At 33.6% G+C, this 22,781-nt stretch overlaps 2 protein-coding genes and 1 pseudogene across 4 annotated transcripts in view; 2 read left to right on the top strand and 1 right to left on the bottom strand.

Annotated features, from left to right (window-relative positions):
• Positions 1-16,807, top strand: part of GSPT1 (G1 to S phase transition 1) — a 28,223-nt gene extending 11,416 nt beyond the window's left edge. For 2 of the 3 annotated variants that reach the window (XM_039885363.1, XM_039885361.1), the window contains exons 2-15: positions 271-315; positions 435-476; positions 1,237-1,464; positions 2,441-2,474; positions 4,247-4,324; positions 5,412-5,592; positions 6,202-6,356; positions 6,528-6,668; positions 7,743-7,836; positions 8,700-8,780; positions 13,103-13,276; positions 14,185-14,274; positions 14,432-14,600; positions 16,302-16,807. In XM_039885363.1, the coding sequence (XP_039741297.1) occupies positions 455-476; positions 1,237-1,464; positions 2,441-2,474; positions 4,247-4,324; positions 5,412-5,592; positions 6,202-6,356; positions 6,528-6,668; positions 7,743-7,836; positions 8,700-8,780; positions 13,103-13,276; positions 14,185-14,274; positions 14,432-14,600; positions 16,302-16,354 (1,500 nt within the window). In that variant the 5' untranslated portion in view covers positions 271-315; positions 435-454 and the 3' untranslated portion in view covers positions 16,355-16,807. The remainder of the gene's footprint in view (positions 1-270; positions 316-434; positions 477-1,236; positions 1,465-2,440; positions 2,475-4,246; positions 4,325-5,411; positions 5,593-6,201; positions 6,357-6,527; positions 6,669-7,742; positions 7,837-8,699; positions 8,781-13,102; positions 13,277-14,184; positions 14,275-14,431; positions 14,601-16,301) is intronic. The other variant, XM_039885362.1, reaches the window with a different exon arrangement.
• The window catches only part of TNFRSF17 (TNF receptor superfamily member 17), a 94,764-nt gene that overhangs the window by 69,788 nt on the left and 2,195 nt on the right, over positions 1-22,781 (bottom strand). The window lies entirely within an intron of this gene.
• Positions 10,140-10,258, top strand: LOC120620649 (uncharacterized; annotated as a pseudogene).

Here is a 22,781-nt window from a genome sequence, read left to right as displayed (position 1 = left end):
ACAGTATCTGTGAAGGAAAGTTTAGGAAGCAAATAGAATAAGTATGCTTTTATGAATACATTTCAGTTACTTAAAATGTTTTAAAATTGGCTATAATTGGTAGATTTTAAAAAGTAGGTTAAACAGACAATTTGAAAACCTGAGTTAGTTGCCATTGGTCTGAATTTTGAGGTTTTTGTTGTGTTTTGGATATTTTTACTGTTTTTAAAAATATAAATAAAATGAATGTATAGGTCTTTATTTTTAATAGAACTTATTTCTATTAAACAGCACCTGTGGAACCTTCTCAAGAGGAACAGTCATTGTTGTGTGAAGGTAATTTCCTATGATGTGACTCTTTGACTATCTAATTTGAGAAAACATTAAGTTATCTACAGTGTGTAAAGCTAGATATTGTTTTGTAAATATATATTATATCTCAATTTCTTGTCTAGGTTCAAATTCAGCTGTTAGCATGGAACTTTCAGAACCTGTTGGTAAGAAAATTTCTGACCATATTAATACAGTAATAAGAAACTCTTTCACTCTCAAGATTTAAGGTGCAAATGTAAGTGTTATGATTATTGTAATGCCTACATTTAAAACTGACATTGAGTCTTTCTTTGCTATTAAGATTTAGAAAGCAGAACTAATTGGGCATTAATACTGTTGTGATAAATTTATGATTGCCAATATAAAAGAATTGAGTGGAAGAATGTTACAGTCAGTTTAAATAGTTGTACCTGTTCCATAGACTTTGAAAATTTTTCTTCCCCTTTGTAACTATTACTCTTAAGGGTTTCATACTCTCAAGGCAATTAATAAAGTTGATGCCAAAGTTAACACTTGCAGAAGAAAAAGAAAAGATCTTTTGAATCCTTTAACACTTTCCTGTGTTCTGATTTAAAATTTTCCCTTTTTTCCACTGTCAGCATCTTAACTCTGGAATAACAGGGCTGTTAGTAATGTTAGATCCCCTGCTTACATGTTCGTCCTTATGAAAATGAAGCTTTGTTAAAACGGCAGTCTTTCATAGTCTCTGAGTCAGAGCTCTGATGTCAGCGGTGAGGCCAGCTCGAAAGCTATTATTATCCATTTCTGTTGTGAAAGATTTTCTTGCTTATGTGTCTGTCACTAGACATCAGAGAATGGAACTAAATGTGCAAAGTTTCATTTGTTGTTTGAAAGCGTCTGTGTTATAAAGTCTATAGATTATAAATCTTTTTCAGAATACTAAGTTAAAATGCCTTATTTCAGTAGAAAATGGAGAGACAGAAATGTCCCCAGAAGAATCATGGGAGCACAAAGAAGAAATAAGTGAAGCAGAGCCAGGGGGTGGTTCCTTGGGAGATGGTAGGCCCCCAGAAGAAAATGCCCAAGAAATGATGGAAGAGGAAGAGGAAATACCAAAACCTAAATCTGTGGTTGCACCGCCAGGTGCTCCTAAAAAAGAACATGTAAATGTAGTATTCATTGGGCATGTAGGTAAGTTACACTCATGGCTATTTTAAGAAATGACCAAAATTATGAAGGACGTCAACATGGAACATCTTATTTAGTTTTTTGGGAGTGTTTAGTGAAACTGAACTGAATTAATTTAAAATGCCCTGATTTTTAACCTGCCAGATTTCTTAGCTGGCAGAAATTGCCAACACTTTGTTCTTGAAGGCTGGACAGATTAACAATTTTGTAATGGCATGGAAACTGGAAGAAGATAAGCGTCATTGTATTTGTATGTGATGCATAATTAGTCTTTTAATCCACTGGTGATGGCTCAGTGGATATGTTAATATCCTAGGAAATGTGCCTATTTTTGTGTGTGAACTTAATTTGTTCGTTTTATGGGATTATGTGACATAAGAAATTAGTAATTTGGAGTCAGGTTGCTGATTTAGCACCCCCCCCAACCCCCGCCAATTTTTATTTACTGAGATATTCTCTAATCATCTGACATCTCCCCAGAATTGTGAAGATACGGAATTATGTGCCCTTTTTTTTAATCTTTCCTTTATCTCTGCCCTCTTCTGGACATGATGCTACATACACCATTTTACTTTTTTAGTAGCAAGAACTTTGGAATTTGTAAAGAACACCTGTCTCCGCTAAAAATGAAAGGCAGACTACCTAAATGTAGTCACAACTCTTTGGCTACTTTTGCTCTCCTCTGAGGCTCTCTTTAGATAATTGATATTCTTTTGCTGCTATGCTCTTAGCTGAAGGTCAGGGAGCATCTGTTCAAAAATTCTTTCTTCTTTATCTGTAGAATAGTTCTAAATTATTGAGCTATAGAGGGACATGGCAACTTCCTTTTCTCTAGATTTCTAGAATTTCAGTGCTTTTGCAAGATTTAATTATATGTGCTAAACCATATCTTTAGTTGTGTTAGTATCTAGTGGTTGGTTTTTAAAAATATTTTTGACACTTATGCTTTGCATATTGTTGATGATATTGTTACTTTTAGATGCTGGCAAGTCAACCATCGGAGGGCAAATAATGTAAGTCTCTATTTTTTGTTCAGTAGTTAACTCAACTGAAAGAATTTGGAGCATTGTAAATATTCATAAAAATCATACAAAGTTGATAAAACAGATCACCTCAATAAAAATAATAAAATGACATTATAGAGAAGGGAAGGCTGATGTTGAGTAACTTTTGCAATGTGATCATTGTTAGTAATTTCTGAAGGATTGTAGGCCTTCACTAAAATTCTTTTATTACTGTCAGACTGTCATGTAACATGAATTAAATATATTTTCTGAAAGCTGTCTTTTATAAAAACTAATATAGAACCCTAGCTTAGAGGAAATCTGTCTTGGAATGTAATTTTCTGAGGAATATTGAAAACCAGCTCTTGAATCTGGTGCATGGGGGGAACTGGTTTATCCTAATTCATGAACTCCTCAAATTTATGTGGATTTAATCAAAGACAAGCAGTCCGGCTTACATGCTAATATATTTTTTATTATAGACGGTATCGAGGTATGAAAACACCATGGTTGGCCTTCAGTAATATATTCTAGTACTGAAAAATCTTTTTAATTAAAAGGTCTTAAAAGTTTAATCCCTCCTAGATGAGACCCATTTTTTTAAACTGTGTCATCAGAGGATCTAGAGGGTATATCATTGTCTTGCCTGGTTAGGTAATATTAATTGGTAATCTTGCCAGTTCTCACTTCTGGAGATTTCCCCAACAGACCCCAAAACAGGGATTTTTACTTAAGGCTCTGTGGATGAAAGTATAAGGCCCATTTGATGTTGTGTTATAGGAGAATGTATATTTTTTGCTTATGAGCTATAATTTTCATTGGTATTTCACTGGGTTTCTACATTCAATTAGTTAGAAACATGCACTATAGATGACTGCACAAAGAACACATAGAGATGAAAGATAGAACTGGAATTACTAGAGAATTATTTTTAAATCTCACTTGAATAACATTTTTAAAATGTTAAATATTGAACTGTATTGGTAAAATTTAATTGCTTGAACAACATTATTGGGATCATTTTATATTGTATTTACATTTGCTTTAAAAAAAACCTTTTTCTGAAATAATTTGAGTTACAGAAAGGTTACAAAATCAGTTCCCATATACCTTTCACTCAGCCTACCCTAATGATAACATCTTGCATAACCATATTATAATCATCAAAACCAGGAAGTTAATATTGCTACAATACTATTAACTAAACTATGGTCCTTATCCAAATTTCACTATTTTTTGCACTAATATTATTGTTCTGTTCTAAGAGTCCATATTGCGTTTAGCTGTTTTCTCTCTTTAGTCTTCTCCAACTTGAGACATTTCCTCAGTCTTGTCTTTCACAACCTTCGTAATTTGAAGAGTGCTATTTAGTTATAGGGTTGTCTGATACTTTTTACATTAGATTGAGGTTATGCATTTGGGGCAGGTATATCACAGAAGCTATGTTGTGCACAGTGCATCCTTTTGGGATAAATGTCAGTATCCAGTGTGTATTTATTATTATTATTATTGGTGATAGGAGCCATAATTACTTGGTTAAAGTATTTTCTACTAGGATTCTCCACTGTAAGGTTATTATTATTTTTCTTTTATTTTGTGGGAGTTAATTTGAAACTATGAGAGTATCTTTTACCACTGAAACTTTCCTAATTTAAGCATCTATCAGAGATACCTTTACTTTAACTGTTTTCTGGAGTTGAAATTCCCCTCCAGAGATTTAAAGTTTTCCTAATTTCCTTGAGTAATTTCCTGATCTTCTTTTTTCTTTAAACATTTTTCAGGTATTTGACTGGAATGGTTGATAAAAGGACACTTGAGAAATATGAAAGAGAAGCGAAAGAAAAAAACAGAGAAACTTGGTACAGTAAATTTTTATAACACTATTACTTACTTTTAAAGAAACACTGCCCACTTGATGCTTTTTTGGTCTACTAAAAGTTCTTGATGTCTAAAATAGTGTCTTAACAAAGTTTCCTTTCCTCTCATACTACACAGTATGACCTCATGACTTCAAAACTTAGAGAAATTTGGAAACATTCAGTAATAAGAGACTTGTTGAATAAATTATAGACCATCCACTGAATTGGGCCATTACCTAACCACTAAAAAAATTGCATTTATAGACTTTATAGTAACCACGAATAGAACTTAGGTTGCAGTGGAATTTGGGAGGAAGGCAAGAAACATAGTACCTAAGGATAAGATCATTAACTATATAAATGAACAGTAGAAAGAAAAAAAATTGGAAGACATTATTACAGTGGTTGCTTTGAGTGGTGAGAGAAAAGGACAACTTTTTTCTTTTTTCTAACCTTATCTATTTTATTTTTAACTAGTTTTATCTGAATGGAACATTGATGGTGGGTTTTTTTTATTATATTGCTCAGTATTAAGGGGGGAAATCTATTGTTATACTAAAAAATGGATTACATACTATGAAATACAGATGAGGTAATCGCAAGTAACTCCGATTATGGATGATTTGAACTTATATAATTTTTACATGGCAAAGTAGTGAAATAATTTTTAGCATGTAACTGTTGCTCCCAATTAGCAGGTTAGTGGCCTTCACTTTGAAAAATATCCTTAGACATCCATTATTTGTATTATACTTAATGCCAGATGATTATAAAAATGAAATATAAAGGAACTTACTTAACTCGCTATAATATTGTCTTTGGTACTAACTACTCTCTATGTTGTCAGCTTATTTTAATAAATAATGTGTGCTTCTAGAATATATAGTTGACTGGAAATAAGTAAAAGCTCCAAGTGTTTAAATCACAATAATGCAAGTTTTAGTCTCTTAATTTTCATTTCTACCCAGTCCTGTTCTTGATTTAAGTGTGGACACAAAGCTGGATGTCATCAATTATACCTTTAATAATAGAAGAATATCTTTAAAATTCTCATGTTCTTATCAGTATTATTTAAAAATTATTTTAGGTACTTGTCTTGGGCCTTGGACACAAATCAGGAAGAACGAGACAAGGGTAAAACAGTAGAAGTGGGTCGTGCCTATTTTGAAACAGAAAAGAAGCATTTCACAATTCTAGATGCCCCTGGCCACAAGAGTTTTGTCCCAAATATGATTGGTGGTGCTTCGCAAGCTGATTTGGCTGTACTGGTAAGAAAGACATTTCCAATTCAACTTTGTATCTGTTAGCAGCCCTGCTTAAGTTATAAATATTTCAATTTACCTTCTAAAAGCTAGAATTTAGGTTGTGGTGAACTATAATATACATGGTCACAACATGGTCACATTTGTCTCACTTTGATCTGCTTAAGAATTCTTTATAATTTGATTTACTTATGAGAATATGTTTCCACTTTCCTTTACCATTGCTGTTATCTATTACTGTGTCAGAAGTGTCCATTAAATGCCAAGCCCACAATTAGGTACTGGGTACAAAAATGAATAAGAAATGGTCTGTTTTCTTGAGACCTTCTGTCATTTTACAGGTTTGTTTTTTTTCCCCCGGTCAATGTTCTGGCACTAAATCACGTGAATTGTAAATATCACAGGCATACTAGATTTTGGAAAATTGGAGGATTGGAAGAAACATGAAATCTTAAACCATTCAGACATTGTGATGTTCAAAAGCATGTATGCTGTAACTCATTTTCTTCTATATTCTTACAGAAAGCTTCTGATAAAACTGCAAGGAAAGATATTTTTCTGCTAGAAGGGTATACCTGAATATGTAAGAATGAACTATTTGATTTCTTGGAATAGGTAATCTCTGCCAGGAAAGGAGAGTTTGAAACTGGATTTGAAAAAGGAGGACAGACAAGAGAACATGCAATGTTGGCAAAGACAGCAGGTGTAAAACATTTAATTGTGCTTATTAATAAGATGGATGATCCAACAGTGAATTGGAGCAATGAGAGGTAAGCTCACCTGTATTACTGGTTTTTTATAGACATGGTAGTGGAATGAAGGATAGTTTTGTTATTGTATGCATTTTTCCATAGGGGTTTTTCTAAACCTAATTTATTTAATGATGAAACTAGAATTTAACTGCTTTACATTATAATTGAGTTATTTATAAATATTCACAGATATGAAGAATGTAAAGAGAAACTAGTGCCATTTCTGAAAAAAGTTGGCTTCAATCCCAAAAAAGACATTCACTTTATGCCCTGCTCAGGACTGACTGGAGCAAATCTTAAAGAGCAATCAGATTTCTGTCCTTGGTACATGTAAGTAAACTTTTCTCCCTTAAAAAAAAAAAAAAAGTTCATCTTAATAAGTAATTTAAGAAAATATTGACTGTAACCTTGGTTTTAAAAATACCAGGACCTTTGCCCATTTTTAATTAGGTTCTCTTTTATTGATTTTAAGAGTTCTTTGTGCACTGGATACATGTCCCTTATCAGATACATGATGTGCAAATATTTTCTCCCATTCTGTGGGCCATCTTTTCACTTTTCTTTGAGCACAAAAGGTTTGAAATTTTGATGAAATCCAGTTTTCTTTTGTTTGTGCGTTTGGTGTCACATGTAGGAAAACATTGCCTAATCCAGTCATGAAGTTACTTTCTTCTAAGCCTTTTACATAGTTGTTTTTTTTTTTAGAATTGACATTAAATATTATTTTATATTAGTCTTGTATAGTTTGAACTCTTACATTAAGATGTGTGTTTCCCTTTAGGTTACTTTTTTTGTAAGGTGACATCTTTATTATTAGCTCTGTTAAGTTTTCAAATTGGAAAGTGTGAGTCTTTGAATTTTGTTATTTTTTCCTCTCAAGATTGTTTGGCTATTCCGGGTCCCTTCAATTTCCATATGAACATGAGGATTGTTAATTTCTGCAAAAAAAAAAAAAAAAAAAAAAAGGGCAGCTGGGATTTCAATAGGGATTGCATTGAATCTGTAGATCACTTTGAACATTGCCATCATGACGATATTATATCACCTAATCTATAAAGTATAATTTTAAAGGAGAAATTATTTTATAAAAGCCCAATTTCAGAGCTGGAAAAGTCCATAAAAAGTAATAATAGAGTGTAATCATTTTATTAAAATGCGTGGGCTATTTGCTATAAAATATTTTTCTAAACCATAAGTTCATGGGGAGGCTTTTTCATATTATATTGAGCTATTCTGTTATATTTTTAGTTCTGAGAAATAGATGAACTGCATAATCGGCTGAATGAGAGGAGTATACGGGTAGAATGAAACTATAACCACGTTTTCTGTATAAAGTTACAGTCATGTAACTTCTTAAAATTCTGATATTTATGTTGACTCTAATGGATATTGTTATGTTCTCAGTGGATTACCATTTATTCCATATCTGGATAATTTGCCAAACTTCAATAGATCAGTTGATGGACCAATCAGGCTGCCAATTGTGGATAAGTACAAGGTACCCAAAATGTTCAAGTATAATTGGGTTTTATGGGAGGTAAAATAATTGTTTTAAACTATGAAACAACTTTAATAACAACATAACATACATATCTTTTTTTAATGGCTTATATTATTTAGTGGTATCATAGACCATAATTTATTCAACCAGCTTTAATTATTTCAGCTGTTTCCCAATAAGCCAACAATGATCATCTTTGGAGAGAAACTCATACATGTGAAACTGCTGGACTCAGGATTTGCACATGAAATTGATACATACTGACAAATAACTTTTCATAATACTATGCTAACTTATACTGTGTCACCAACAATATATGAATGCCAGTTTTACCATAGCCTCACCAACACTGGATATTAGTCTTTAAAAAAAAAATTAACCATTATTGTTTTCAACTGGATTTTCAACTTGATTTTTTAAGTTTTGCAATATCAATGTATGATGTTTTGCCCCCTCAAATATTGTTCTCTCATTAGCTTCATGCTAAATTTCTTGAACAAGTATTGTTTTTCCAGTTTTATACCTGAGGAAACAGGCTTAGAGATTGCAAGAACCTGAATTTGAACGAGTAGTTCAGATCCTCAAACATAAAATTCTGTGCTGTCTCCTGCCCCATGCTTTCTTCTTAAATCTTAAGCATACTTTTAGTATTATAATTTTGCATATGCTTATGACACAAATGTTACAGACTATTTGTTACTTATCCTTTATTTAAGGTTAATTTTAAGCATTCTACCACCTGATGATCTAATGATTTTCTTTTATGGGTAAGCCTGGCAAGATTTCACTTTATGTTGTTGAACTGTTGTAGAGTGGTAATAAAAATCTGGAACTTGATTTTTCATTTTAAATATTAACAGGATATGGGCACTGTGGTCCTAGGAAAGCTGGAATCGGGATCTATTTGTAAAGGCCAGCAGCTTGTGATGATGCCAAACAAGGTAAGAATTAGTAATGCTCTTTCCCATTTACCTTTTCTCTTGAAAATGTTAGCAAGGAGCTAGAACTTTTAAAAAAAACTCAGGGATTTCCATTAAAAGCAACTTAACTTTTAAAATCCAAGATTACATTTTATTAAGTACAAAATTTAAGAAAGAATATGTGGTGTTATTCATTGACAAATGGGGAGGTGTCAGAATTAGCACTGTGTTAGAACTAAAAAATGCACCAAAATAACTCCATTATTTTACAAGAAGTAGAAATCTGGAGTGGTTAAGTGAATTGCTTCCACCTAACACACTGGATTAGTAAGTAAGCCAGGGATGAAAACTCAGGTTCACTCATAATAGTTAGCTTTCTTTCTCTCTTTTTTTTTTTTTTTTTTTGGCTACTATATGTCTAAGATGTTCTTAATTTAGGAGAAAAGAATTTGCCTTTATCATAAATGGATCTCTTCTTAACTCTTTCCTACCTTACAGTGACTTCTTCATCATTGGAGGTTTGTTAAAACATGCAGAATCTCCATGAATTATTCCTTTATTTTATTTCTGACTGCTCACTTGATATTTGCAGATCACAAGTTACTGAGAAACTGTTACCTGTTTTCCAGAGAGGGCTTCTCTAACAACTCCCAAAATGTTGCTTATGTAGGAAAATAGATCTGAATTATCAGAACCTCCAGAGATTTTGTTAGATTTAAGTGAGAATTTCAGTTTTAGGCACAGTGAATTGGAAAAGGTATCCATTGTGCATGTAGTGTTTAGGTATAATTGGCACCTTACGAATAATCCTTTGGAGTTCTTGATGCCTTATGCATTGGATATTAGAGTTACCAAGGTATCTTTGTTCTAAAATGTTTCTAGTTTAAAGCCTGCTCTTTGTAAGGTAATTATCTCTGCAATTTGAAGGTCAACAACATCTTAATGAAAATAGCAGTTAGTTTAAATTTTGTTCAGTTTTGTCTGTAGAGCAGTCACAAAGGTCTAATGTGCTCATGGAGCTGGAAGGAGGGGTGACTGCTTTAATGGGCATGGGGTGTCCTTGGGGGGATGAAGATGTTTTTGAACTGGATAGTGGTGATAGTTGGACAACATGGTGAATGTACTAGATGCCACTGAATTGTACAATGTAAAATGATTTTAAAAGATAAGTTTTATGTGATGAGTATTTACCACAATGAAAGAAAGGTACAATTCATTATGGGCAAGTAACTTAGTGTGGGGCTATACCTATAGGTGAGGGGCCTTAGTATGCTGGTTACAGATGAAGTGGCTGTGCTCTGTGGAAGCTGTCTCTTTATACTAATCACTGGGCAGGTGCAGCATATCTTGTGCTTAAGTGAGCCTTAAAAACTCAGTTTAGTCTACAGCCATGCTACCCTGAACAAGCCTGATCCAGTCTGATCTTGGAAGCTAAGGAGGGTCGGGCCTGGTTAGTACTTGGATGGGAGACCAACTAAGAAGACCAGGTGCTATAGGCATAAAAAATAAAAAAGGGATTATAATTGACAAGGTCTTGTAACCTGTGAGGTCAACCAAGGGTTGCCTTGCTTTTAAAAAAAAAAAAAACAACTCAGTTCATAGTAGTCCTCCTGAGTCTCTGGAAGAGTTAAATGTTTTAAAAGATAAAAGTGCCAGACTATTTTGTATTGAAAATTAATAGGTAGGCAGCCTATGGAATGGGAAAAAGTTATTGCATATCATAAATCTGATAAGGGGTTAATATGCAGAATATATAAAGAACTCTACAACTCAACAACAAAAATAAAACAACCTGACTAAAAACACAAGCAAAGTGAATTAAATAGACTTTTCTCTAAAGATACACGAATGGCCAAAAAGCATGTGAAAAATGCTCAGCATTACTAATCATAAAAGAAATGCAAATTAAAACCAAAATGGGATAACATTTCACATCCATCAGGATGGCTACTATCAAAAAAACAAAATAACAGATGTTGATGAGGATGTGGAGCACTTGTGCACAGTTAGTGGGAATGTAAAATTATGCAGCTGCTGCGGAAAACACTATGACAGATCCACTCTTGGGTATATACCCCCCAAAATTGAAAGCAAGACCTCAAAGAGATATTTGTATACCCATGTTCATAACAGCATTGTTTGCAGCCCAAGTGTCCATCAATGGATGAATGAATAAACAAAATGTACTTATGTACAGTGATTATTCAACCTTAGAAAAGAAATTCTGATACATGCTACAACATGAATGAACCTTAAAGACATTCTGCTAAGTGAAATAAGCCAGTCATAAAAAGACAAATACTGTATGATACTACTTCTGCGAGGTACCTAGAGTAGTCATATTCCATAGAGACAGAAAGTAGAATGGTGGTTGCCAGGGCCTGGGGGAAGGGAGGGATAAGGAGTTGTTTAATGATATAGAGTTTCAGTTTAGCAAGAGGAAAAGAATTCAGAGTTCTGAAGATTGGTTGCATAACAATGTGTACTTGGTACTACTGAACTAACAAAAATGTTTAAGATGGTAAATATTATGTTCCATGTTTTACAATATTTAAATATTTTTAAATGAGTAAAATTAGAAATTGGTCATTTTTTACTTTTATACTTTATAAAATTATTCCAAGGTGCAGATTGATATTTAGACCTTTTCTAGGTTATTGGCATGTTAACCCTTGGTTCTTAAAAGGAGTTCTTGGAAGCCGATGGTTCTAATGCCTGCACCAGCCCTCTACTTCCTAAACTGGGCTGTAGCAGTAAGGTGAAGCAAAAGAAATGATATCAGAGGATAAAAAACTATCTTGTGATGGGATTTCTGATTTTTGTTCTGATATTTACAAATTCAATGACTTCGAGTTTGTATACGAAAATAAAAAAGTTGAGGTAACTGAATCTGCACGTTTAGTGCAAAGTGGCTTTTCTCCCCTTCAGCACCATGATCTGAATGCTCATTTCTGAGAAGTTGAGATACTCAAGGATATTTGTATAAACTTAAAGCCCATACACTATGTAGATGCAAACATTTAAGATTCTGTGTTATTATGTGTCAAACAGATCAGAGACTTGGGTCTAAAACTTTTTGAACTGAGACAGGGCACCTCACTTCAGTCATCTCAGACAAGACACTGGCATCTATGAAGACAGTTGCAGATATCCTTTCCTTGCAAATGTAGCCTAAAATCACTCGGTGTACAGCTACATGTTGGATCTCTAGATGGAAAAGTCTGTTTTAATACCTTTCATAAACTAAGAGATAATTATAGATTAACTTAATCTTATACCAGCTCTATTGTGTTTAGCCATAAAAGGCCATGTCTGAGAAGGGATTGTTGTGCTGGATTATTTGGGGGAAAAAGAAAAGTGGTTAAACAATACTTGTTTAGCTTTTGTATATGGGGGAGCTGCTAAGTTTCTACTCTATCCTGTTACTGTAAAAAAAAATTAGCTAACAAATATGGTTATCTTTCACTTCTTGGAAGCAATTTCAGTACAGAGATATCATTGAGGCATAAGTTACCTTTGGGGAAAGAAAACCATTATAGGGGAGAGGGGTAAAACTACTGGAGTTTAGCAAGTGACAGTTTGTAGAATTCTGGTTTGGAATATGATGTTTCTGCATTCTTCATCATTCATTTACCATTATGAGATCATTTTGTCTTGAAGATGGTTATTTTGTTTTCTGGTATATGTTTTTAAAATCTGAATTATCTCCAAGGGTAGAAATGGAGTAAAATCAAGGAATACTTGTGGTCATTTTCCTCATCTATCTATATATATATTTTTTAAGTTATTATGGTAAAAGACAAAATTTACCTTTAGTGGCATTTAGTACATTCACAGTATTGTGCAGCCATCACCATTGTCTAGTTCCAGAACAGTTTATCACCCCGAAGGAAACTCTGTATCCAAAAAAGTTGATATGCTTTTTAAGCTTAATTGTTCAAATAACTTTTTGAGAAGTACACTCTTCATGTTCTTGAGGGCTGATAGGTAATGGAAGCTATGTCTATTAAATCGAATAGTAATTTTTCATAATAAAAATTACATCTATAAAATTAAAATCCACATAAATTTAATGTTTTAATTTTTAAAAAAGGCAATGCTAGATTATACTGTGTTCTGTTTAGAACTTATTAAGCTGTGCTATTAAAAGATGACAAATTAGCAGTTGCACTTCTGGGATATGATTTTCATTTAAGTTCATGTCATACAAATGTAATAAGTATTTTGGTTAATCAACAAGCACAGAAAATTGTGACTTGCAGCCATTCAGCAAATAGGTCATTTTATGATCCTGTGATGCAGTGAATGTGTCAGAAAACCTCCAATTTTGGTTTCTTTTTAAGCACAACGTGGAAGTTCTTGGAATCCTTTCTGATGATGTAGAAACCGATTCTGTAGCCCCAGGTGAAAACCTCAAAATCAGACTGAAAGGAATTGAAGAAGAGGAGATTCTTCCAGGATTCATCCTATGTGATCCTAATAATCTTTGTCATTCTGGACGCACATTTGATGCCCAGGTAAGCCAGTTATTATAGTTGTCTTAATGATCTCTACTGTCTAAATGAAATTAGAATTTAAGTGCCCTTTGTCCTGATTATTGATGACGTGCCATATGACATTTTATATACATATGTATATATGTATGTACATATGTATATATATGTATTACAACAGCTATGATGTGTATCTCACAAATATAAAATCTTTAAGAGGGTACAAGTTCTTACTGGGGTAGGTAGTATTCTTTGTAAGTTCCTTTTATTTTTAATCTCCTGTTTATATATTATATTACTTCTATTTTGCTCAGTGTCTTTTACCATAAGCAGAGCATGGTTGCTTTGGAAGTCATGGTTTGAGTGCTCATTCAGGGCAAATAACTTTCCAGACAGGAAACATGCACAATTTCTCCATATTATTAGCAACCTGACCTCCCCAGGAGAGTGGCAGAGTAGATGATGGGTGTAGTTCACAGACTTTTTTGGTTCTTTTACAAGGTATGACAACTAATCAAGTTAGATTTTGATGCCAGATACAAAGCTGTTTACTTTTATTGGACCTTATATAGTGAAATGGATAAAACTATAAGTTCACATCTAAGAGGAAAAAACCTTAGTAGCATGTGAGCAGTAATGATTAACTTAATTCTTTGGGGGAAGTATAGAAGAAAGACTTTCCAGGGAAGAAAATCTGCCTGCTGTGTCTTTTTTAAAGTTTAACTGGGCACTTGCCAAGAAGGTCAGTAGGGTAAGGATATCAGAGTTCATGCTTCGAGGCCAAGTGACCTGACCTATCACTTCTAACAAAAATAAGTTGGTGTCCCTCCTAGATGGTGAGTTACACATTCTTGTGATACTATATTTGGCACTTTAGCACATTCTTTTTTGCCCTGTGGATAAAGATATGAATTTTTTTGTTTGTTTGACAGATAGTGATTATAGAGCACAAATCCATCATCTGCCCAGGTTATAATGCAGTGCTGCACATTCATACCTGTATTGAGGAAGTCGAAATAACAGTGAGTTTTACTTAAGATAATTGGGGGTTTTGTTTGTGTGTTTTAAGACCATTTGATCTTTGAAATTTCTGGTCGGCAATAGTGATGTAATCCTATGCTTAAAGATTATTTTATTTGGCATTATTCCGATGTCTTCTCATCCTTTTTTCTTGGATAGGCCTTAATTTGCTTGGTAGACAAAAAATCAGGAGAAAAAAGTAAGACTCGACCTCGTTTTGTGAAACAAGATCAAGTATGCATTGCTCGCTTAAGGACAGCAGGAACCATCTGCCTTGAGACCTTTAAAGACTTCCCTCAGATGGGTCGATTTACCTTACGAGATGAGGGTAAGCCTTTAAATTGATGTCTAGTAGTACATCTGAGATGCGTAGTAGCTTTGGTAATCTTCATCCGAGTAATAGTGCATATTACATCTAGTTCATGGAGAACTTTGATGCATGTTCTGATATATATTCCTATAATAAATACGAATATGAGTTAAATGAACAGCAGACCAAATTAACCATTTTAGCAGTAATGCTCTTTAAAGGAAGAATTTTGTTATTTTGCTAGTTGTGGGTTTTGAGAGTCATTAACTTACTAAATAACACATTGCTGGGATGAAATCCTTTGTAATATGTGTGATGCCCTTTCAAATTTTTGCTAAGCAAGCCTCTGAGGTACATACACATCTTGTCATTTTTGTGGTCAGAAGAAATCATTTAAAAATCACTACTCATGGGAGTAGGAATAGAAGGGATACACAGATTGATAGTCTTTTAACACCTATTTTTAGAGGTTTAATATTCATATTCTTTTGTGTGTGTGTCCATTTCTGCCTGCCTCTGAGTGAATCTGAACAGCTGTAATTTTTTTTTTTTTCTTTTTTTTTTTTTTTAATCTTGCGGCCATGAAATTCTTTTGGTATCATGAAAACAAAAAGACCCTTAATAAACATTTCTCTGTGGAGTGGAAAATTTTATGTAAAACTTTATGGTTCAGTTAAAATATAGAATACTCAATTCACATGTTAGTTCCAATTCCATTCAGCAAAAAAACTATATCTGCTCCATGTGAAGAACCATGCTAAAACACTGGGAGTATAATGAATGTGGGCCCTGTACCTTACTTCAGAGAAATCTGTATAAAAACAATATTCATTTTATTTTAAAGTCCATAAAATTTTTTATTTTAAAAACTCTCCTTTAGTGATAGTGAAACTGGTTATTGGGTTTGTCCTATTAATATAACAAAATGAAAATTTTTTTTTTACAATATGAGAATTTTAGTTATCGATTATAACCTGATCCAGTCAGACAGAGGAAATTAATGTAGTGAGAATTTTTAACCCCAGGAATTATTTTTCCTAAAGAGGGGCTTGGCTTTTAGGTTTTTCACAAGGTGGAGAGCCCTTTTCAACAGCTTTATTGGAATAATTCAGACACTGTGAAATTGAGCTGTTTTAAGTGTACAATTCAGTGAATTTTAGTATGTTTATCTAGGTGTACAGTTATCACATTCTAATTTTAGAACATTTAGAATATCTAAAAAGAAAGCCTTGTATCTATTTACAGTCACCCCCTTCTCCTACCCCCAGCCCTAGGAAAACACATTATCATTTTCTCTGTATCTGCATTTTTTTGGACAAGCTATATAAATAGAATCATACAATTTGTGGTCTTTAGTGTCTAGTCTATTTCACTCAGCATGTTTTTGAGTTTCAACCATGTTGCCGTATGTATTATTTATAATTCATTCCTTTTTATTGCCAAATAGTATTCCAGTATACCTATATTCCACATTTTCTTTATCCAGGGAGAGATTTTTGATACAAGAAATAATGTCTCCTTTTCAGCTCCCCGCAAAAGACCCACTTATTAAGACTACCTAATCAGAAATCGTGCCTTTGGTGGTAAAGCCAGTTAATTACTAATTTACGTTATAAATACTATTTTTATTATTTAAAATAATAAGCTTTAATACCTTAATACCTTACATGGCCTTGCTGTTAACTACTGAAAAGGTTTTTTGTTTAATTTTACTTTTAGGTAAGACCATTGCAATTGGAAAAGTTCTGAAACTGGTTCCAGAGAAAGACTAAGCATTTTCTTGATGACCCTGCACAATACTGTGAGGAAAATAGACTGCAAAAGCCTACTTCACACCGCCTTCTCTTTATTTTCTGCCCATTGACAAACCTCTCCCCATATTTTGCAAAGTCAGAATTCACAGCAAAGGTCCACATTATGTCAGCTTTCTCATATTGAGAGCTCTGCTATGCCACTGTTGAATTTTTCCCAAGATTTTTTTCTTCCCCTCTCAAACTGCTTCCTTGGACAGATTTGGCAGTAGCTTTGTAAGTGATGTGGACAAAATCACCTACAATAATGAAAACCTACAGAAATTTTTTAATTTTTCATTTCCCTTTAGGCATATTTAGTCCTTTTCCCCCCAAGGCAGATCATTCTGAGTGTGCGAGTGTGTGTGCACATGTTACAAAGACAACTACCATGTTAATAAAATATTCAATTTGAAACCCTTTTCGGTATTTGAATTGCTTTTGAATAATGTTTTTTATCGGGATGTAACATTGTTGCATTAGCTTTTTAACTTTACCAAGTAATTGAATACATTTTATTACTTGGACTTTTCTAAACTGCCTATCCACTACTTTAAATGAGGCATTTACAAACAATATTCAAGTTTGTATTAAAGGAAAGAATTGGTTTTGATGGTAATGCATACATACAATTAAATACCTTTATGCAACTGTGACACTGCTTTATTAGGTCAATTTATATTTTAACATTTCTTAAACACAGTAAGTTGTTTTAAAACAGCATACTGTAGTTTTTGTAAGTAAAGCATAATGAAATTATACCCCTAGAGAAAATTCCATTAACTTATTAAATTCGTGGAATTTACAATAAAGCAAGCATGTTGAGACCTGGCAAAAATGCCTCCTTTAGAATTTATAAGAGCTGCATGCATCTAGTAAGAAAACTGTATCAACTGCAAGTGCCAATAATACAAATTACTCAGTTTATTATTTGTATCACTGATTTTAAAGGTTGAGTGATTCTTGCTGGTTAAAGCTAAACCTCATCCAGCAACTAAATGACATACTTAGAGCCATCAGAATCTGCACAGGTTAAAGTTAACAATGAATCAAGCACAGTATAAGTTTTTCTCAACTAGTTGAAATTGACTTTTCTTAAATAGAAAGCTGAAATTTGTTAACTATGATTTGGATGAACCACAATGCAGTACTGTAGTGGCTTTAGATTGAAGGATGACTTTGAAATTTTTACTTTTGTTTTCCATATTTTTTAATTAAAAATGGACATTGATCAACAAAATCCAATAAGTTTGAAGTGTACAATTCAACAGTATGTCACATACATATATTGCATTGTGTTCACCACCCATAGTTAGGTTTCCTTCCATCACCAGATATTTGAAAGTTTTAATGAGAATAAATGAGAAATGGAAGAGATAATTTCTGGGTTTATTGGAAGCCTCCCTTGATTCTGAGTGTTGCCATTTATAGAAGACTTAGCCTCTTTTAGATCATTTATCTCTAAATAAGATACTTCATAAGTTTAATTGACACGATCATTTTTAATGACATGTCCCTTCCCTGTAGTCTTCTTCCCCAGAAAAGAAAAGCCTAAACTATTTCTAATCGACAAAACCAGAAACTTAACCCTGTTTTCTTAACTATAGAATTCCCATTCATTTCATGAACGAGGCTACATTTTATGGAGAGAGCAAAGTTATTGTCTACAGCTTCCTACAACTATACTTATGGCTGTTAAACTGCATGAAATTTAAATTATGTCTCCACATCTTGGCTTTTATTTTTCTGGGAAATATGAGAGCTTTAATCAGTACTTGTACTTCGAAGTTATAAAATACTAGCAATTGCTTGGATTTTAATGAATCTTTAAAAGCTCAAGAGTCATTGAAATTACTTCCAAAGTTAAGTTTCCATTTTTAAAAACCAGTTATGTTTGCTTTTAAAACGTTTACACTTTTAGAATATGGTGTGCATGTTGCCAACACTCTTAAAATGACATGGATATCAACTGTGAAGGGCTTACCTCTAAAAAAAAAAAAGAAAAAAAAAACATGAACAAATGTAATGAAAAATATTTCATGGATACTTGCACATTTGTGCAAATAGATTATTTAGAAGAAACCTTGTTAAAATTAACCAACACAATATGCTTTATGGACTTCGAAGTTTTTGGAGAAGTATTCTCACGTAAAGTCACTGCATTTTAAACTACTTAACACTGGCTAGTTATTTGGATGAGGAAATAAATGTCCTAAGTGAATTGGCAGTGTATGGAGATACTGGACCTTTGAAAAACAAATACAGATTCCTATGCTGTCATTTTGTCTTCTGCAAGTGCAAGTGCATTTATATAGTTAACAATACACAAAAATAAGGTCAGATTTAGGATATATTATAGACCTAAACATTTTTTTCCCCTCTAGCATAGATATGTTCGAATCGTAATTTTTTTGCATCTTTTTACTTTAATGATGTTCTTTATACAACTTAAATGCTAGATTATTTAATTATAGTTTTTTTTTAATTAATGAACTGAATTTAAGAAAAGAACGATCATGGAAATAAACACCTAGGGAATTGCCATTCTAAACTTTTTATTTCTTAACTGTGGGAGGGGGAGAAATATAGTACCTATTCTTTGTTTTTAATTTGCAAAAAGGACTTAGTGAAATTATATGTAAAATCAAACCAAAAGAGTTGAACTGAGTGTGTACTGCCATGAACTTATGTAACAGATAGTAAAGTTCTTGAATAATTAAGCCCATGTATATTTCTTTGTTTTGAATTGAAAGTCTTGAAATATGTGATAATTGAATGTAAAAACTTTGTAAATTGTAAAAGTACATGTTGGTCTCTGTAACAAGAGGTAATTCATACTCGTCTGCTAGTTACATAAACTACAAGAACTGCTTTTACAATATGGGATGGACTTTGAACATGATGCCATTGAACAGTTACCCCATCCTCTCAGCTGAAGAAGCACTGTAGATATTTTGTGTCATACTTTCAACCAGATGCAGTTTTGCAACCCAAGAAAATGGTGAACCAATGGTCAGAAACTGCTTCCATGATGAACTTTTGAAAAAACATCAGCCAAACTCCCTGACAATTTTCAGGAACACTAGTTATGACTAGTTACTCCATGATCTTTGATGACTATTCCATATGACAGCACTGTAACACCTTTCCTAACTGGCATGGACTTCCTCTTGGACTGCTGCTTCATGGATGATAACGTCATTGCTTTGGGTAGAGACTTAAGGTAGTCAAGGGACAAACAGTTTTTAGCTCTTTAACATCAGGAACTTTCAACCATTAACCCTTTGTGAAAATTGTGGTTCCAGCACTATAGCTCTGATTTTAGGTTGATTAAGTGTTATATCCAGTGTTGGCCTATGTTATCAGAATAAACTGTGCCATTAATCCTCTCACAGACATATGTAAGGTAGATAGCAATCAAGATAGGGAATGATTTTCTGTCTCCAAATAATAGGGCTTTTATTTCCTCCAAATTTCTCAGTGATTCTAGCAGATGCCATCTAATACATTCATGATCTTGTTTCTTTAGAGATCCTGCCATGGCAGCAACTTGTTAAAAAATGTAATCACATAGCACAACTCAAAAGATTAGATTTAAATTTAGCGCCCAGTTAGTTACATTAAATTTCACATTAAATGGAAAAGGAAGTATTTTTACTTTCCTGTAGTAGTTCAGTGGATTCCATTTGAACCAGTTTACTGCCAGAACCCAGGGTAGATTTGGTTCAACTTGTAATGATTTTGGCTCTATGATAGTACTCTTGATTTTCAATATCCTGGAACATATTAAGTCTCCCCTTCAATAAATACTTTCACAAATTTCTAATCCTATGCTTCCTTGAAACAATAATATGCTAGCCAAGTGGTTTACTAAGGAATGTTATAAGGGCCCTGGAGGTGTGGGAATGTAGATTAATACCTTTATTTTCTCCTATGTAAGGGAAAAGCAGGCATCATGTCTGATTAGGTAGAAAATTACACAGGATTTCTTAAGCAACCCTCTGAAAATTGTCTTTTCTGCTATGTCACACATGCCATTTAAAATTTAACACGGAGACCTCAGGTTTGTGGGCAGCAAAGGTGAAATGACACTTTGTGCTTCCTAAGGCTCCCCTCTGCCAAGCACATTCACTTAATGCTTCAGATGTCAGCCTAAGTCCCTGCTACCTCCTTTCCTGCTGCCCAGCACTATAGCTCTGATTTTAGGTTGATTAAGTGTTATATCCAGTGTTGACCTATGTTATCAGAATAAACTGTGCCCAGGAGTAGTATTTGTGCCGGAGTTGGAGCTCCTGCACTCCTCAGGTGATCATCCACATGAATTAGGTGAAATTAAGGTCTGAGCTTGGAAGGTCTGCATTTCATGGCCTCATACTGGGCTCTCAGAAATCAACACACTTCAGCTAGTTTCTTCTGTTTATCCAAAGGAAATGTGAATCTCTCAGGCCAGGATTTAGTGACTAGTTTTCACTAGACAGCAGGTTAATACCTAGCTCTCAACTTTAAGGAAAAAAAAAAAGTAGGACTGATTAGGTTTGCTGATTTTTAAAAACAATTCCAAAGCATGGCAGAATGCTCTTGTTTGGAATTATGGGAATCCAAGGTAAACCTTTTTCTTAATGATATGTAGCTACCTACTGTGCCTGACTTGGTGCCTGTGTGAGGATTAAGCCCTAAGTCTGCTCTTGCAATTATTCAAATCACTGAAGTTTTAAATTTGCTTTTGTAATAACAATAAAAATTGTCATCTACCTTTTTGAAGAATGTCTGTTTATGATCACCAATATTGTATCATACCATGAGTGTGTGTTTTCTGTACAACCCTTTATTTCTGTATCAGTTACTGGAACCTGGAAATTTGTTGGCTGGATCTATCTAATAAGCTGTCACATAAAGAATTTACAAACGTGTGGTCTGCTTGCATATGGTATGCAAGGCCTTTGTACAGTATATATGACTGAATCTTAACAGCAACCCAGTAGGAAGTTAGAGATGTTTAACAATAAATCAAATAACTATATCACAGTATGTGGTTTTATGTGAACAGAGTTAGGGAAGCATCAGTGATACTACCAGAACTACAAACCTCTATGTTCAGGATTTTTAAATAATGATCAAGAGACCAAACAGTATTTGCCCTTTACTATACAAGGGCAAAAAGAAATTAATAATAAACAAGGCAATACATACAGTGGCTAATGAAGAGTGGCAGCAATACATTGTATACACTCATCTTTTGAATTAGAATGAGTTCTTAACTTTAGGTGAAAGGAACTACTTCAAGGTTTTGTTACTTAGTCCTTGGTATGGGGCTTTGGCATTACATGAATCTTAGCTTAAAACTTATGAGCAAGCTTGCTATCAAATCAGGGGTTCATATAAAAGTTCTGAATAAATGTTTTTACATTTCTCACACTTTTCTAATCTTAAATGACCAGATTTCCAACCCTGTCCATCAAACATTGTGTTCGTTGTTGGAAGAACAACTTTCTTAAAACTTCAGTGGGTAGAAAACTGACAACAGAGAACGGACAATAGACAATTTTACATTTCTTGGCCCACGGAACCAGTTTCAGAGACACAAGTTTGTTCTATCCAGGCACCTTAAAGCTGAAAAATAGCATCAATTCCTTGGACGCTGTAGCTTTGTAGTGAAGAACTACATACTTCCCAATCTAGAACAAATGATGGCCATTAGAAGTGTATACTAGTTACCTCAATTTCTTCCCAAAATGTTATAGTATGTATTAATTTTTTAAAAAGTAATTCTCATACCTGGTTGAAGATAGTTACTACATTTAGCTTTATCACAATCAACTCTATTATGACTACCTGTAGTATTCCTTTACAAGCACTACCTTTATTTTGGTTAGCAATTACTATATTTAATTCATTTAAATATTAAATGGTTAAGCATGATCAGCTTTGACATGATTAGATTTGCACTTTACAAAGATCACTCCAACTGAAGGACAGAGAATGGACTGCAAGATGCAAAACTGGGAGTAGAAAGACAACTCAAAGCTGTTAGGGAAAAAATAATGACCTCTACTGCAAGGTGGAAGGGATAAAAAGAATTGGATAAATACAAAAGATATTTAAAAGGAATAAACAAGACTGTATTATTAACTATTTGGGGATGAGGAAAAAAGAGTTAAGGATGACTCCCACATTCTGGTTTAGGCAACTAGGCAGTTGGTAGTGCCAATGATTCAGAAAACAGGAGCAGATTTGAAGGAAAGGTAAAGAGTTCATGGTGGGACTTGCCGGGTGTGAGGTCCTAATAGGACTTTTACATCAACATGGGTTTGAAGATGGGAGGTCAAACTTCTTTTCAGTTATCTGTTGATGAATAACAAATTACCCCAAATTTAGTGGCTTAAATAACAAACATTGTTACCAAGCATGG

The sequence above is a fragment of the Pteropus medius genome, unplaced genomic scaffold, assembly GCF_902729225.1.
Source record: "Pteropus medius unplaced genomic scaffold, Ma_sr-lr_union100, whole genome shotgun sequence".
In the NCBI taxonomy this organism is placed as follows: Eukaryota; Metazoa; Chordata; class Mammalia; order Chiroptera; family Pteropodidae; genus Pteropus; species Pteropus medius.
Note: the sequence above shows the minus strand (reverse complement) of the source record. Positions and strands in the feature narration are given on the sequence as shown.